Genomic DNA, 15529 nt, shown 5'->3' with positions numbered 1-15529 from the left:
AACTTGTTTGTTGCTCTATGTCCAGTGCCTAGAAAGGTGCATGCTTCTTCTTAGGGACTCAGTATCTATTCACTGAAGGAAAGAAGACACTTAAGTGTCCTATAACCAAAAAATTTGCAGGGACTTCTCTTCTGTTTCTTGGGGTGTTTTTTTTCCAAGATGGACTCTTCATCCTTGTTTCGCAGACTATGTCCCTTCCTCCCTTTCTCCTCTATTTTTTGGTTCCCCTGCTACAGTACGTACATGCAGTTTCTGTGCCATTTCTTTTTTGAAAAACAGCCTTATTGAGATGTAATTTACAAACCATCCAGTTCCCCAGCTTACAGTGTAACTGGCTTCCTTCGCTTAGCACAGTGTTTTTCAGCCTTACCTGGGTGGTAGCATGTATCAGTACTTCATTCCTTTTAATGACCAAATACTTTTCCATTGTACGGACAGACCACCTTTGGTTTATGCATTATATCTCAGTTGATGGACATCTAGGTTGTTTCCACTTTTTGACTATTATGACTAAAGCTGCTATCGACAAATTTTTGTATGTACACACATTTTCCTTTTACTTGGGCATATATCTAGAATTGCTGAGTCACATGGTAAGTCTTCCAAAGTTTTAAGAACGGCCACACTGTCTTCCAAAGTGGATGAGCTCATTTTGCATTCCCACCAGCAATGTGTGGGCTCCCATTCCTCCACGTCCTCACGAATACTTGCTACTGCCTGTCATTTTATTACAGTCGTGGGTCATTTTTTGTGATCTTGTGTAATGTGGGCAACTTCATGACACCACATGAATACATTCCTGTCTGATTGTCTGAGCAGCTGGGAAGCTATACATTTTGTGCTCCATTCAATGTTCAGTGGCCTGATAACCAGTGTGGGAGAGAACTCAGCTGAGACTATCTTTGCTGGAATATCTGAGATTTTCTAAATGTCCCAATTGGTGAGGAGGTGGATCTCATGACCCTGGGGTCGTCTTTGGCTCTGGGTCCTTTCTCTGGTCCAGCGTGGACCCCCCACATGCATATCAGAGAACTGGCCTTTCATTGGTCTCTTCCCAGAAGGCTTTTCACTTCCCCTGCAGTAACAGGGAAAAGACAGGGCTAGCCCGTTCTTCCAATTAAGTGTTTCTCTTGCAAGGATTTTGCTGATGCACAAGGACCTTTGCCAGGAATAACCTGCACACCTGAGCAGTAATTTTCTTCTCTTACAATTTTTGGGTGCTTTTGACATTTGTCTTTTCTTGTTTGCTGCTGAGTACTCATCATTCATTCATTCAACAGATGGTCACTGTGAGCCTACTGTGTGCCAGGTCGGACTCTCAAAGTACAGAGCCAGAGTCCAGCTCTCATGGAGCCTCTTAACTACATCCAAGTGTCTCAATCAAAGCTTCCTTACTTTGCATCGAAGTGTGTTTACAGAAGACAACTTCAATACTTCATATCTAAGATATTATACCCAATTTGCCTAGGTTATAATTATCTTACATCCCCTCTACTATCTTGTGATACTTCATACTCTGTCAGAGGTGCTTTTATCAGACATGGTATGGACACAGGGAAAGCTTAAGAGCAGGAGTGAAGAAACCTGCCTTCATTTTTAAGCTCTCCTGATGTATTTGAAAAGCTGCATCAGATACAGCTTGTTTTCCACTCACTGCTTATGAGATGAATTAAAATCGTTTGTAAATTCCTTAGCTGATGTGCCAAAAATAAACGCAAATCTGCTGGAAAGTATTTTAAAAAGTATAGGGAAACAAAATTGTGTGGCACAGAGAACACATTTTTAAATCTTGAAGCGTACAATCTTTTAAAAATCTTTGTTTGTAAGCAGCACTAACCAGAGTTGGTCCTCAATGACTTGTGGGAATCAGATTAACAGGGTGCTATGGCCAGTATTTACTTAAAGCCAATTTCTTTATTTTCTCTCCCTGTAGCCACCTCCACTGCCAGTTCCCACAATTCCACTCAAGTGCTTCAACCCTTGCAAAACACCCATGGCAGTAATTCGCTCAGCAAGGTGAGCCACTGCATGTAATGTACTGTGCTGGGGACTAGACATAAATAACACAGCAGCTGCCGGGAGGAATAAGGTAAGCAGAAGAGCCCGGGCAAAGCAAGGCAGAGATTCGTGAGATGTAGTAATGACATACGGCATGCTGCGGTGATAAATTCCGAATTTCCAGAAACCCGCCAATAGCAATTGGAAACTGATGAGGAACCCCGCAAAGAGGTGCCCTATTTAATAGCCCCTTGTCAGAGCTAACAGCACACAGAAACTGAGCCAAAAGTCAGACCCACACGACATTTTGCTGCCAGCAGAGGCCCATGGAATTTGCTAGAGAGATCAGACTCACTCTCTCTGGTGCCCTTTTGAGTGTAGCTTTAATAGTTTCTTTTAGGGGCCCATGTATGAGTTCGTCATTCATCAATTTGTTTGAACTATATTTGGAAATCTTCATTTTCCTGCTAGTTGTATTTCAGAGACCAGCAGCTGCATCAAATTCTCAATAGGACGCATCCCCAATTTGCTCATATCCTCTAGGTTCCAAAGACTTGTATCCCCTTGGTTTTTAGATTTGGAAATAAATTCATTCATTAGTCTCTTTGATGATTCAGAATCTTTCAGCCTTCACCTTCCAAACACTTGGCCTCACTATTTAACTCAGGTCCCAAGACCATAAAGATGGCCACTGTCGGGGCAGCTGCCCCCATTCCCTCCATGAGCACTGTGTAGAGGTGGCAATGCCCCAAACTGCCAGGCCCCTCCGCGGAGCTCAATGGAAATGCTGGCGCCTCCTCTGCACACAGCTAACTCTGGAGGACACTCCAGGAACGTTTTCACTGGGTAGCGAAGGGGCTGCTTCTTTGCAGTAACAGGTCCTCCTCTAACGAGACACCTGTCCACCAAGTCTCATGTTCCCATGATGGGTAAGAAGTGGGCTGGCCCTAGAAAAGAAAGGTCCGTGCCAACTGGGCTCCTCCCACCTGGAAGGGCTGCCATACTCTGCGCGCGTGCTCCTGTCCCTACCAAGACTGGCTGTTTCTGGAAACATAATGGGAAAGCAAGTGCAAAGGGGACGCACCGCCCAGTGACAGGAGTTGGAACTGCTCTTTATCCAGACAGAAGGTTCTCCACTTGCCAAGAAGCCTGTTCTTAAATGGCAAGTTATCAGCAGTGTTTCAAGTCCCCTTTCAGGTAAACTGTAATTAACAACCTGGTGAACAAAATATGGTGTTGTCCCATGAGATCGATGGAGATATTCTCAAAAAATATTTTATAGCTTCTAGATGGGACAGGCTGGTTCAATCTCCCAGCTGTTAACAGATGTTTACAAAGGAATACTCAGATACCCAGTGTGAAAGGGAAAATGCTAAGAGGTGTAAGGTTATAAAAGGAACCTTTGTAAAACCCATTCTGGATTAATAACTGTTCTTCTTTTCAATAAAGGATCTATAGACTCAAAAACATTCATAGACTAAAACACTTTTAACACTTCGGGGGTGTCAACAAACCCGGCAGTTAAGAACACAGGTGACCCTTGGACAAGGGATTAAACTGCATGGGTCCACGTATAAGCAGATTTGAAGTGGACCCACGCTGTTCAAACCCATGTTGCTCAAGGGTCAGCTGTACTTTCGAGCCAGTTGGGAATCCACGCATGCGTAGGGCTGACGTAATGTACGCGTGGATTTTCAACTGAGTGGAGGTGGGTGCCCCCTACCCCATGCTCTTTGAGGGTCAATTGTGTATCTGTGGGGATGGAGCAATACTCTAAAAAATAAACATTTTACGTCTTAATAATACCAGCTGTTACGATTACTCATGGTTATCTTTTCAATACAGAAAACAAACAGAAAACAGGTCTTCATGTCTTATAGCAACTTACGATTTTATTTTCAGTACTCTCACAATCCTTAACATACAGCACTGACAAAATTCAAACCACAGCAACTCAACACACGAGTCCTGCATAGAGTGACACAGAAAGACCCGACCACATAGAAGTGACTGCGACTCTTACAGAGAACAGAAGTGTGGGCGGATAACTTTATTTGGCTGAAGAATAAAAGCACTTGTCATTTCTGCGATCACAGCTGAAGCTTTTCAGTCCCATCAGGCCGAGATCCACATGCCACACTTGGACTTAAGCAACAGAAAATTGAAGTCACAAGAATTAACTCGATTCTCAATCACCGCGGAGTTGGTTCCTTTAGTTTAATTAAATTGACATTTTTCACAGAAAAAAATGTATTTCAGGCAAATAAAAACAAGTTCCGGATAAGCATGGTTCCGTGTTCTTTTATTTTACCTTCATCAAGGCAGGCAAAGTACAGATGCTGTACATTAAAAACAGACACACATACACGCACAGCACATCAGTTCCTACAGGCAGAAGGCCTCCTTCCAAGCACCGCTCCTGTCTGAAGCACATAACCACAGCTAAATGTACAGAGAGCCATCCGCGGGTCCCACGTAGCCAACTCCAATTAGCAAGACATCGATCAGCGTCCATATGCCCAGGCCGCCAAAGCTGAAGAGCTTGCCGAGGCCTTCTCGCCACTGGCCCAGGTAGAAACGGTCCGCTCCAAACCCACCGAGCGTGATGCTGCAACAGGAAACAGGACTGGGATCCACCAGAGGTCCCCCCCCTGCAGCCAGATGTGGCTCCGCCAAGTCATGTCTGGGGAAGGGTCTCTAATGATCCAGCCCTTATTAGAACAGTGACTATTTCATGTTTCACACCACCAACTGGGTGCTTTCGGTCTCCTCGGAGGGGACCGGCCCTGCGGAGGGCCGACCTAAGCTATACGCGGATTTTCGACTGCACCCTTACCCCGGCGTTGTTCCAGGGTCAACTGTAATTATGGGCAAGTAGACCATTAAAATGTCAAAAGTGAACACACAATCTTTAGCTGTACTGAAATCTAATATTTCTCTTTTAAAGGAAAGTAAGTGACCTCACTGCACTTTAATCTTGAAAGTGGCACGTCTCCGAGGGCAAAGCAGGGACCCCGTCTAACAGAGTGCGTATGAGCGTGGAGTCAGGGGTTGGCACCGCGAGGCAGTGCCCACCCTCTGGCTGCCTCGGGTCAAGCTGTCTCACTTTGTCAGTTACTCATCTCTACACATTTAGTGTCAAGAATAAATGATTTTAAAGGGTCCTTCAAATGCTAAGATCTAACACTATTTGGACAACTTATGATTGGATTTCTTTTTAATTTATTATGGAAAATTTCATAACTCAGAAAAGTAAATAATAAAGAGAACAGTAGCCACGATCCAGCTCCGACCATCAATGAGCGGCCAATGCTGGCCCATCTCTACCCCCTCCACCCCCGAGAATTCTAAAGCAAACCCTGGACATTATCACATTTACAGTGAAGATGCTGAAAGAAACTATGTCAAGTCCTGAGAGGAAAACGATTCTTAGTTTTTAAAAACCAGCTGTTGAATGTACCATGATCATTTAAGATAGCAGTAATGTGGGGGAAATGGGGTGAGGGACGGACAGGAACACTGTGTCTTTGCAACCTTTCTGTAAATCTAAAATTACTCCAAAATAAAAAATTTGAAAAATAAAAGTTTTCCTTTAAATCCTTGCTGACAAGGACTGTGGCCAGTTACCAAATCTCATTTGTGTTGTACGTAACCTTCCATCCTGGACTCCATTTACTTCCCGGTGACACCTTCCTGCCGGCAGGACCCTTCTCTTTCCCCAGCCCGAACCCTAACGCCATGGTTCTCGACAAGGGTTAGTTTGGCAATATCTGGACACATTTCTGAGTGTCACTTGCCCCCCAACTGAACATCTAGTAACTTGAATCCACAGATGCTGCTATAAAGGTCCTACTATGCACCGGACACCCCCACAGCAAAGAATTATTTGGCCCCAACATCAACAGTGACGAGGCTGAGAAGCCCTGCCCAGTGTCACACCGCAGAACAAGGGGTCTCAGGCTCTAACCCCAACCTGCAACTATAGGTAGCACAACTTCTTCATTCTGCCAAGCGTTTAACCAGCGAACCACCTGCCCTCTGGTGGGAGGAACTGGTACAATTTGTTTTTTCCCAAACTGTTGAGAAATTTAACTAATACAAGCCTATTTTTATGTAAAAATTGTAAGTCTTTAATTATTTCTGGATGGTGGAATTATAGGTGATTTTTAATGTTTGTCTTTGTCATTTTCACCTTGTCCAGTTTTCACTACTGAGCATATATTTTTTTTAATAATACACAAGTTACTAAAAATTAGAAATATACACGATAAGCCTACCTATTTTAACTAGTTAGTTTACAGCATTTTACTGATTCATGGTACATTCAGAACAGGAATCCTGACTGGTTCTGACGATCAATTAAGTCATCTCTAGACTGTGCAGGCATCTTGGGAGAAAAGCTAGCATCCTGCCATTAAATTCCACGAAGGTACTGATCTGATCTAAGTAACTCGCCTCAGGTCTGTCTGACCGTGCTAGGACCGAGTGAACGAGAAGCCTGGCTGAGCTCAATGTCTGGAGAATCCACTGATCCCAAGGGAATCCAACTGGCACCTTTAGCTTATTAGTAATGAAGCTTACCTCAGAGCCAGAGCAGTGGACCACTTATAGCCTCCAGTCCAATTGCAGTACAGCATTTTTGGAAAAGTACGGTTACCTTAAAAAAAAAAAAAGGGAAACGCTGTTAGAAAAATGGGCATAAAAATACGCTCACACAGAGACTTAACTGTAACCAGTGGCCTTGTCATTTAAAATCTAAGAAGTCAACTCTCCTTACAATAATGTTTATGACAGCAAATGGTAAAGAGAAAGACTTAAAATTTAAATCAGGTAAGTAAGGGTTACAGCTCGAAGAATGGGAAATGCCCTACCAGCGATCGACACTTGGGTGAAGTGCAGACTAAGGCGGTGGGGCTGTGAGACAGACAGATGGCGCAATGGGAGGACAGCGCCCAGAGCATGCAGATGTGAACCTTCCGCAGGGCACGGGGCACACACAGGTTGCCCGGAAGCATCCCGAGACAACTGGCTGTCCACGTGGGGAAAAAAGGGAACCCGAATCTACCTCACACCACGTACCAAAACCCACCGCAGGCGGCTGAGAGACCTAAATGCGAAAGGCCAAACTTACAACTTTTTAAAGAAAACCTAAGAAACTCTCTGGATGCACCTGGAGTAAGAAACGGTTTTTTAATCACAAAAAAGAGCTACCTGTGAAAGACTAAGAACGTCAACTAATTCCAATTTAAAGTTCTGTTCATCAAAAGACACCAAAATGAAGTGGGGGAGAAAAAAGGAAGGTAAAAACCTGGGAGAGGATTTCAGAGACACCAAAAGGTTAGTATTGAAAATATCAAAGAATTCCTAGAAACCTTTAAGGAAAAGACGAAACTTTGGGATAACAAGTATGGAGAGAGTGTGGCTCACCACGCTGGGGGGATGTAAACAGGTAAAACCACTTTGGAAACTAACACATGCTAGAGAATGTGCCAGACCAACTCCTGCCCATGTGCAACTGGAAGGTATGCACGCAAGTTTTACTGGCAGTACAATATGTAAGCAAAAAATACAAATAATCCAAATATATAGGAGAATGAATAAACAATGACACAATTGTACAATTGATTATTTAGAAGAGAAAAAGGTTAAGAAAGGGAAGGCACATGCATGAATCTTAGAGCCATAATGGGGAGAGGAAAAAAAGACTATAAACTGGCTGCTATTATTGTATACAATTCTAAAACATGCACCACTGTATATCGTACTATATCTTATACACAAATGTGATAGAACTAAGTAAGTTAAACAAAAGAAAGTGGGATAATAAAATTCAAAAAGGGCGTTACCTGCGAAGGAGGGAGAGCAACTGGGCGCATGAAAAGCACCAAGGTAGCTGTGATGACATCATCACCGCATTAGCTGGGAATGTGGTGAAACTCAATTACTGTACATTATGCTTTATGACCGTCATGTTTTCTTGTTTTCTCAAATATTATATTTTAAAAGGTAAGAGTGCTGCAAATTTTCTGGACATTTTTAGTTCACCGAGTTTATTAATGGTGAAAAGTGCTGATAAATGCTTCTGATGAAATCATTCCAACTTAATCCTCAAACGTCTGATTCAAGTTCCATAAGCAAGCTCAGAGAAAACTGGTTTGCTCCCAAACTTCCCTGCACCCCGGCTTACCCAAGCAATGAACGTGGTCCCGCACCGTGCAGTTGGCAGCGTACCGCTGCCGAGGACAGGACACCGCCATGCAGCTGGTAGAATTGGAGCACTCATAATCGGTTTCCGGAAGTTGCCAGCAAAATCTGCAAGTCATGTTGATGACAAAGCTCTTTTGGGATTTCAAGTCTTGATCCTATGGACCGAATGACACAGAACTCATCAATCATAACACAGTAGCTTGTGACTATGTCACTAAAGCTACAGTCATATGGCACAAAGTTTCTAAATGGTATCTGGCAGGAAGTGGCAAGAAAACAGGTACCAAACCAGTATGCGTGCAAAACAAATATAAGTGGTATGACCCTATAATCATAAAAATAGACACCCAAAAATATATACCTAAGGGAAAACTCACATCAAAATAACTAAGGTTATTTCAGGGTGGTTAAGATTATGCCATCACTTTTACCTGGCTAAATTTTTAAAAATGAGCATGTGTACTTTCGTACAAAAAGGGGAAATTTTGTTCTACAAAGCCAGGGTCACAGATAACTGGAAGGACAGACGAGTACATCTGTTCAAGGTCACTGAGCCGCAAGTTACGAGTGGAACCCAGGCTCCCTAAGCCCAGACGGGGGCTCCTAGGCGTACAGCACACACCTGGCCCTCAGTCTCAAACCTGCCCTCGTATCTCCAGCACAGTCCAGTGCCAGGGCTGTCACCGCCGCTCCCACCTCCACACCCACTTGGCGCGATCCCCCAACAGGAAGCCCCAGAAAATCTCTCTCCACTTACAGAAGAACCCCATGCAGACTCAGCAGGGGCTCCCTGCGGGGCCCCTAGCTTTCCAGACCAGGCTTTTTCCTTTCAATTGAAAAAGTCGTTATTTTGTTTTCTGCTTATAAGAGTAGCACATGTTTTTTGTAAATTGCACATTTGGAAATTACAGGAAAAAACCTGTAACCTCTCCAGGCAGACCCACTTTTAATCTTTCATTTTTAACTCCGTGATAGAGACTGACAGGAGAGGAAGTACATTAAAAGCATTCTATACCCTTTTCACCCCTACTTGACATTACACTGTAATACCTATTTTTCAAAATCATTTTCCAATGGTCACAAAATCACTTCTGGAAATTTATTAACTTTTTATTTATTAACTTTTTTCATAATGTACAACTGCTTTTATAGGTAGCAGTCAAAACTGGGTAAGACACCACGTGATTTAGACAATACTGTTTTAAATGTCTGCAAATTTCTACTGATGCATTTATAGCATGTTTCTTATCCACTGTTTTTTTAAAACTAGGTAATACACGTCTGGTACAAACTCCCAGACAAGACAGGAGAGTGAGCAGCAGCCGGTGCCCACCCTGCCCCAAGCACTGCTTACCCACTGGCCTTCACGGGAGTCTATTCTATGCCCAGATACATTTTTTCTTTAACTTTCCCACTGACATTTACTTTTTAATTAATTCTGCAAATATCAGTAACTACTTCTAGAGCTGCCTAATAGCTGCAATGTATTTATTTCATTACATTCCAGAGTGAGGCATAAATGAAAGAGTTCTCTTGAACATTTAGCGTCTTTCGAATCTGCCTGGGTGAACAATGCAGCTAAGACATCCTTAGACGTATTATTTGCATCCATCTGCAGTATCTACGTGATAAATTCCCCGATATGGAATTGCTGGGTCAAAGGTCATGTGTGTGCATCTTTCAGGTTCACAGATATGACCAATGTGCCCACCCACTAACAAGATATGGTTGTCGCTTATACCCTCACACTCAGTGTTATCACACTTTTTATTTTTCTGCCAATCTAACAGGTTAAAAACACGTTGTGTATTTCAATTATGAGAAAAATTATACAATGTTTTTCATGTGTTGAAAGTCTATTTGTATTTCCTTTCCTGTGAACCATCTGCTCCTGTTCTAACACTATTTTTCTATAGGATTGTCATCTTTTCTTCACTGGCCTTTAGGAAATCTTCATATATTATGGACATCAGTGCATAATTTGTAATGTGTGTTAGAAATACTTTTTCCTAGTTTGTAATTTATCTTTTGCCTTTATCCTTTTTTAGGTCATGCAGAATTCTCTAATTTTTAGTAGTCAGCTATCGCAATTCTTCCTTTTATGGCTTCTAAATTTTATTTTATGTTTAGAAAAATATTCCCTATGTTGATATTATAACAAAACCATCTCATGCTTTCTCAGGTACTTCATCGTTTGATTTTCTCACATTAAATCTTTGACCTATCTGTAATTTATTTTGAACAAGACAGGGATTCTATTTTATTCTCAGACAGCTACCCAAGCATGTCAGCATTTACTGAATCTGTCTTCTCACCAGAGAGAAGTACAGACCCTTCCAAAAGCTGATCTATAAGAAAAAGACCTGTTATCTTTCCCTCTGTGAAACAGGTGTCGTTACTAAGAACACAGACCCATGTGAAGGCTTTATGTATACATGCTGCACACACTAGCAGGCAGATAGGTATCTTCTCCAAGTAATAAACAGCAACACGTTTCTGTCAAGCACATTTCCAGCTGACATCATCTGTCTTGATAGCTGCCATTGTAATTGCAACAGGAGCAATCTGAGATGGAAGGTGTTGCAGGATTTTTACATTTATTTCTATCTATATACTTAACAGGGCCTTATAAAATACTTCCCTTGACTAGTGTAATCCAGGTGAGAGTCCCTTAGCCTCTGGGTCCCTAGTCAGTATGTATGAAGAAAGACTGGAACAGTTTCTTTCCTTCTATGATTTGAAGTTCAAAATAAGAGTGGGAGAGAGAGGACATCTGCATGTGCCCATGTGATGGTCATGGATTATTTCTTCCTGAAATGTTAACGTGTTTACCAAGAAGGGACCCTACAGATTGTCATTAAACAAATAAGGGAAGAACACACGGGTCGCCCTGGGTCAGCTGGCAACAGCTGTCCTAGGACCCACGGCTCCTGAGAGCCAATTCACGTATTTTACTGTTTTCATTTCTAAGAAGGATCAGACCACCAGACCCCCTTGGGGCAGACTTCCAATTCCACACCTGAGGACTGGGGTCCTGCTCGTTTACAGGATTCCATTATGGCTAGTACTGGAAGCAGGTGAGATCCAAGTATCTGAAGCAGGAGGACAGAATGAACCCACCTGGGGGCACATCGCAGCCAGGCGGGACCAAGGGGTTCAGAAACTTCCCTAAGCTTGCAGTGTCTCCTTTGTTGTATGTCTTATTCTCTGCTATTTCCCTCTAAATGAAAGAGCTAGGTTTTGGAACATCTACAAAAGGAAGAAATTGAGAACTGTTCTCACTCGGTAACCAGTTTGGGAAGATAAATGTCAAAGAAGCTGAAGCAAACAACAGAGGAGGCTAATTCTGGAAAAGTTCCCTTAGACAGGAAAGTTTTCACATGTTCACTAAGATCCTACTACGATGTACTAGACCCATGAGATAAATAATTTTACAAGCCTTCAAATGGGGTTAGCCAAGTAGGGAGAAGATTCTATTTAAGACACAGCAACAAAGACTGACTGCTAATTCAAGGGCGTTTATAAAGACTATCTGGCAATGAGCTCGATTTTCCAGTGTGCTTTAAAGGGTAATGCAACGTATGAAAATGGCAAATACTTGTTTACAAGAACTACACTTAGAGACAGCGTAAAATCTTACCTCCTCTTAGGAGTGAAGCCTCGCTCATTCCCTCCCGTAATACTAGACAGACTTCAGGAGCATTACAGAGAGAGTCCGGGGTGGAAGGAACATTACAATCCATCCCTTCACAGACCAAGTGCCAAAGAATGGAGTGGGGGAAAAGGCACCTTGCTCAAGTAAATGAGGGAAATGCTAGACTCGCTGGTCAAGGGAATTCTACAAAAGACGACATGGTATAGAATCTGTTTTTTCTTCCTCAACCATTTCCCAGAACAAGGGTTCCATGGAAACGCTTTAGGAAAAGCTGCTCTGGGCCCTCATCTAATGAGCCGGGGATTAATAAACCACACGGCTGGTTACGGCAGGCCAAGAGTGAAACAATGCTTCATTCTTTATCTCTACTCTATGTCGCCCAGATGCTAGAATCATATTCCTAAATGGAGCACGCAGTAATTACCTGGTCCATTCATTAAAAAATGCAGGTACCCAGGTCTGCCTGACCTACACTCCATTCAGCAGGTCTGGGGCTGCCTGTAGGAGTCTGTGATTCTAACAGGAGCCCCAGTCAAGTAGCTCTGCAGCAGGTATGCCTAGAGCAGTCTCTAAGAAACACCAACTATGAAAGCCTTTCTAGGCTCCTTCCTATCTGTCCAAATATCAGAGATAAGATGTAGGTATGATGATCGTAATAGGGTCATTTCTAATGGGTAACAGTTGGAATGCTTGAGTTCTTCTATTTCTGACATTCTGTAACAAGTCTGATAATTGCTTCAATTTATCCTTATGTCAAAAACCTGCCATCTGAACCCCTACAATCAAACCTCACTTGAATATGGATGCTTTAGTCTTCTGATAAAGTCGACTTTGTTCCTAACACTACTTAGAAAACGCAAAGCCCTTTCATTCAGAATTTCCCCACAATCAAGCCTACAGTCCTCTTGTAACTCCAGGTCTACAATGAGTGCATTTAGAATAAGTAAGTTGCAGTACTTACAACACAGGTAACAGAAGGTTTGACTGTGCAGTCAAAAGTGACAGGCTTCCCATAGACACAGGAGAAATTTGTCTTGCATTCTACACAGTCTGCAGGAAGTCTGCTACACAAACCATTGCTTGGACACTTCATCATATAAGGTGGGATATCGGTACTTTCTGTGAGAGGTGAGAGAGAAGCTTATTCTCTTGTAATACTGATGAGGAAAACAATTTTCTAAGATTAAGGGGCATGACCATTAGCAGTGAGATACTATGCTGGAATGGAAAGGGCAGAGATGGAGTCAGACACCTGCAATTACAGCAGGGTTCTGCCACCATCCAGTTGTGTGACCTAGTGAACAGCTCAACAGTTAAGTAAAAAGTATTTAGCTACCGTCCCCCAAATGACCATAAAAACCAAAGGTGCTTATATACATATACATATATATGTATATATGTATGTACTAATATGTATGTGTGTATATATATATGTACATATATATATATATATATATATACACACACACACATACACACATACATATATAAAACGCTAGGAGTTAAAGATCTCAAAAGTTCTACCACGTTACAACATGAAAAAACTAACGCTTAGGATGGCAGGGTTTGTTTAAGATCACAGAGGGAGTGGCAAAACTGGAAACAGAACCCAAACCTCTCAGTTTCCAATCCAATGTTATTTTCTCTTGAACACTAATTTGGAAATGAAGTCAGTGACCCTCTGAGTCAGTCAGTACAATGAGGTGACAATTCTGGAAAATGTTGTCATTATTCTACTCTGCTATTTCAATAAGCCATAATTTGCTAATAACATTTACAGTTTTATACTACCAAAGTTCAAAAGAGTTCTATATATTAACAATTTGTTTGGTGGGTTGCTGTTTTTTGGTTTTTTTTTTTACCCAGCCAACCTGGCCAGGAGTACAATATATTTCTATCAGTGAAGAGAGGATCAGAGCAGCTTTCAAAAATGTCCAAAAGAGTCAAAAATTCTTGTGCTTTCTCTATAATGTTTTAAATTCAAGTATGCTGGTGACTTCTAGTAGTCTTTTATACTCAAATTAGAATCAGTAAAATACTTCGGCCAGTTTCAATTCAGTGAAAGGAGGGAATGCTAAAGGGATGAAATTATAGGGAAAAACGTCCCATTTAGCAAACACACTAATACTCATTTAAAACTGGTCCTCCTTAGTTATTGCAGCACATGGGCAAGTCTACAAAATCCCATTTGTTCCTACTACTACTGTGGCTGGAGAATGGACAGTCCGAATCACAAAGCCACGACTCTAGAGGGCCAGGCTAACCCCACCACCTTAAAGACGAGAAAACCAAAGCCAAATGGGTGAATAATTTGTTCGAAACAGTCTCTCTATCAGTCCCTCTGTGATCCTTCCATTTCAAACAGCCTTGGGGGTGCTTTTACTATCCAATATCAGGAACAGGGTTCAAGAATTACAAGAAATTTTCTGAAGGGAAACGAACATTTGTGGAGGGTTATCTGGATGAAGTGAAAAAAATAACAGAAATAAACAGATGGAAATGAACAGCGTGGGGCTGTCAAAAGGTTATCGAAATATCAAGACTGTCTACTGAAAATGTCTCTTTATCCAGCTTTAGTTCATGTAACCTAAAGTACAATAAATAAAATATTCAAAAATGGAAAGTGATTTCAGATACTAGAAGAAATTTTATCCGAAAAAGAAAGGGAGAACCCACTAAATATTAAGTATACACATTTACTAGAATAGAAAACGTCTAGTACCTTCTGCCCTGGGAACTACTGTGAAAGTACGTGTTGGGCCCGGATCCCTTATTGACTGAGCCAGCGGCTGCGAATGTTCTAAATTTAAGGATCCTACAATTAAAGAAACATGTTATCCTGGGATATAAAACTCCTGGTGTGGAGTTCACAAGCGGAGTCCACACCACGCAGTAATTGCTCGTGAAAACCTCACAGCTTGACTACCCAGAAAACTAAAGAACGAAACGCCGACAGGGTCGACACCCGCCCCCGAGCCCTCGGTCCCCGGCTCCAGGGCTCTGCCGCCGAACCTGCGGTTCCGGTGCCCCCGAGAGGAGGGGAGGCGGCGGACCGGAGGCCAGGACGCCGCCGACTTGGGCTGCAGCGCCCGCCCCCCTCCGCCCTGCACTCAGCCTCCATCCTCCGCCCTCCCCGAGCGGGCCCAGCCCAGACGCTTCTCGCAGGTCGCGGTGCCCCCGGCCACCCCGCCAGACCCGGCATGGCCCGCGGACTTTAACTCACCACCGCCAGACAAGACATAGAATTGTGACAGGAAAAGCAGCACGCGGCAGAGGCGGCACAGCGCCCTCAGCGGGACAGCCGCGGCCGCCATCTTACCGGCGCGCACGCACTTCCGGGCCGCCGCCCAGATCTCATCCGAAGGGTGGGGCGCCTGCGCGCGCGCCGGAAGAGGCGGGGTCGGCGTGTTACCAGGAGCCCAGGGCGCAGGCGCGCGGCCACTTTGCATGGGGTCTGCGGTGCCCCGCCCGGAGTCCTCCCGGAGCTGGGATCTCTGCGACATTGGGAGGTTGCTTGGTTCCCAGACACAGCTCATACCCTGGGACGCGGCGCTCACTTCTCCTTCCACGGCTAGAGACCGAGGAAGGTCACGGGGACCCAAATGCACACGTGACTGGAAGCAGTCGGGCAAATTTGAGAAGTTGGGCACCTTTTTATATGTGGCTGGC

The 15529-nt window shown here is 43.3% G+C and overlaps 1 protein-coding gene across 2 annotated transcripts; it reads right to left on the bottom strand.

The window, feature by feature from the left end:
- Positions 1-3864: 3864 nt before the first annotated feature.
- On the bottom strand, positions 3865-15235 carry TM2D3 (TM2 domain containing 3). 2 transcript variants are annotated; one of them, XM_019726621.2, is made up of 6 exons: positions 15084-15235; positions 14583-14675; positions 12822-12979; positions 8186-8360; positions 6580-6655; positions 3865-4606 (listed from the first exon to the last, which is right to left on the bottom strand). In XM_019726621.2, exons 1-6 carry the CDS (start codon positions 15172-15174, stop codon positions 4441-4443), a joined length of 759 nt encoding a protein of 252 aa, XP_019582180.2. In that variant the 5' UTR covers positions 15175-15235; the 3' UTR covers positions 3865-4440. The 2 variants fall into 2 exon arrangements, with proteins under 2 accessions (XP_019582180.2, XP_019582181.2); XM_019726622.2 differs by lacking the exon at positions 14583-14675 and having other exon boundaries at positions 15084-15228.
- Positions 15236-15529: the final 294 nt, after the last annotated feature.

The sequence above is a fragment of the Rhinolophus sinicus genome, linkage group LG13, assembly GCF_036562045.2.
Source record: "Rhinolophus sinicus isolate RSC01 linkage group LG13, ASM3656204v1, whole genome shotgun sequence".
NCBI classification, from domain to species: domain Eukaryota; kingdom Metazoa; phylum Chordata; class Mammalia; order Chiroptera; family Rhinolophidae; genus Rhinolophus; species Rhinolophus sinicus.
Note: the sequence above shows the minus strand (reverse complement) of the source record. Positions and strands in the feature narration are given on the sequence as shown.

What these genes read in the sequence shown, in the direction of transcription:
- TM2D3 (XM_019726621.2), bottom strand. Translation starts at nt 15,174, where the DNA reads ATGGCGGCCGCGGCTGTCCCGCTGAGGGCGCTGTGCCGCCTCTGCCGC. An exon ending in CTATGTCTTGTCTGGCGGTG is followed by an intron (nt 14,676 to 15,083) that starts GTGAGTTAAAGT and finishes CTTTAATTGTAG; the next exon opens with GATCCTTAAATTTAGAACAT. An exon ending in GGACCACGTTCATTGCTTGG is followed by an intron (nt 6,656 to 8,185) that starts GTAAGCCGGGGT and finishes TTTTTTTTTAAG; the next exon opens with GTAACCGTACTTTTCCAAAA.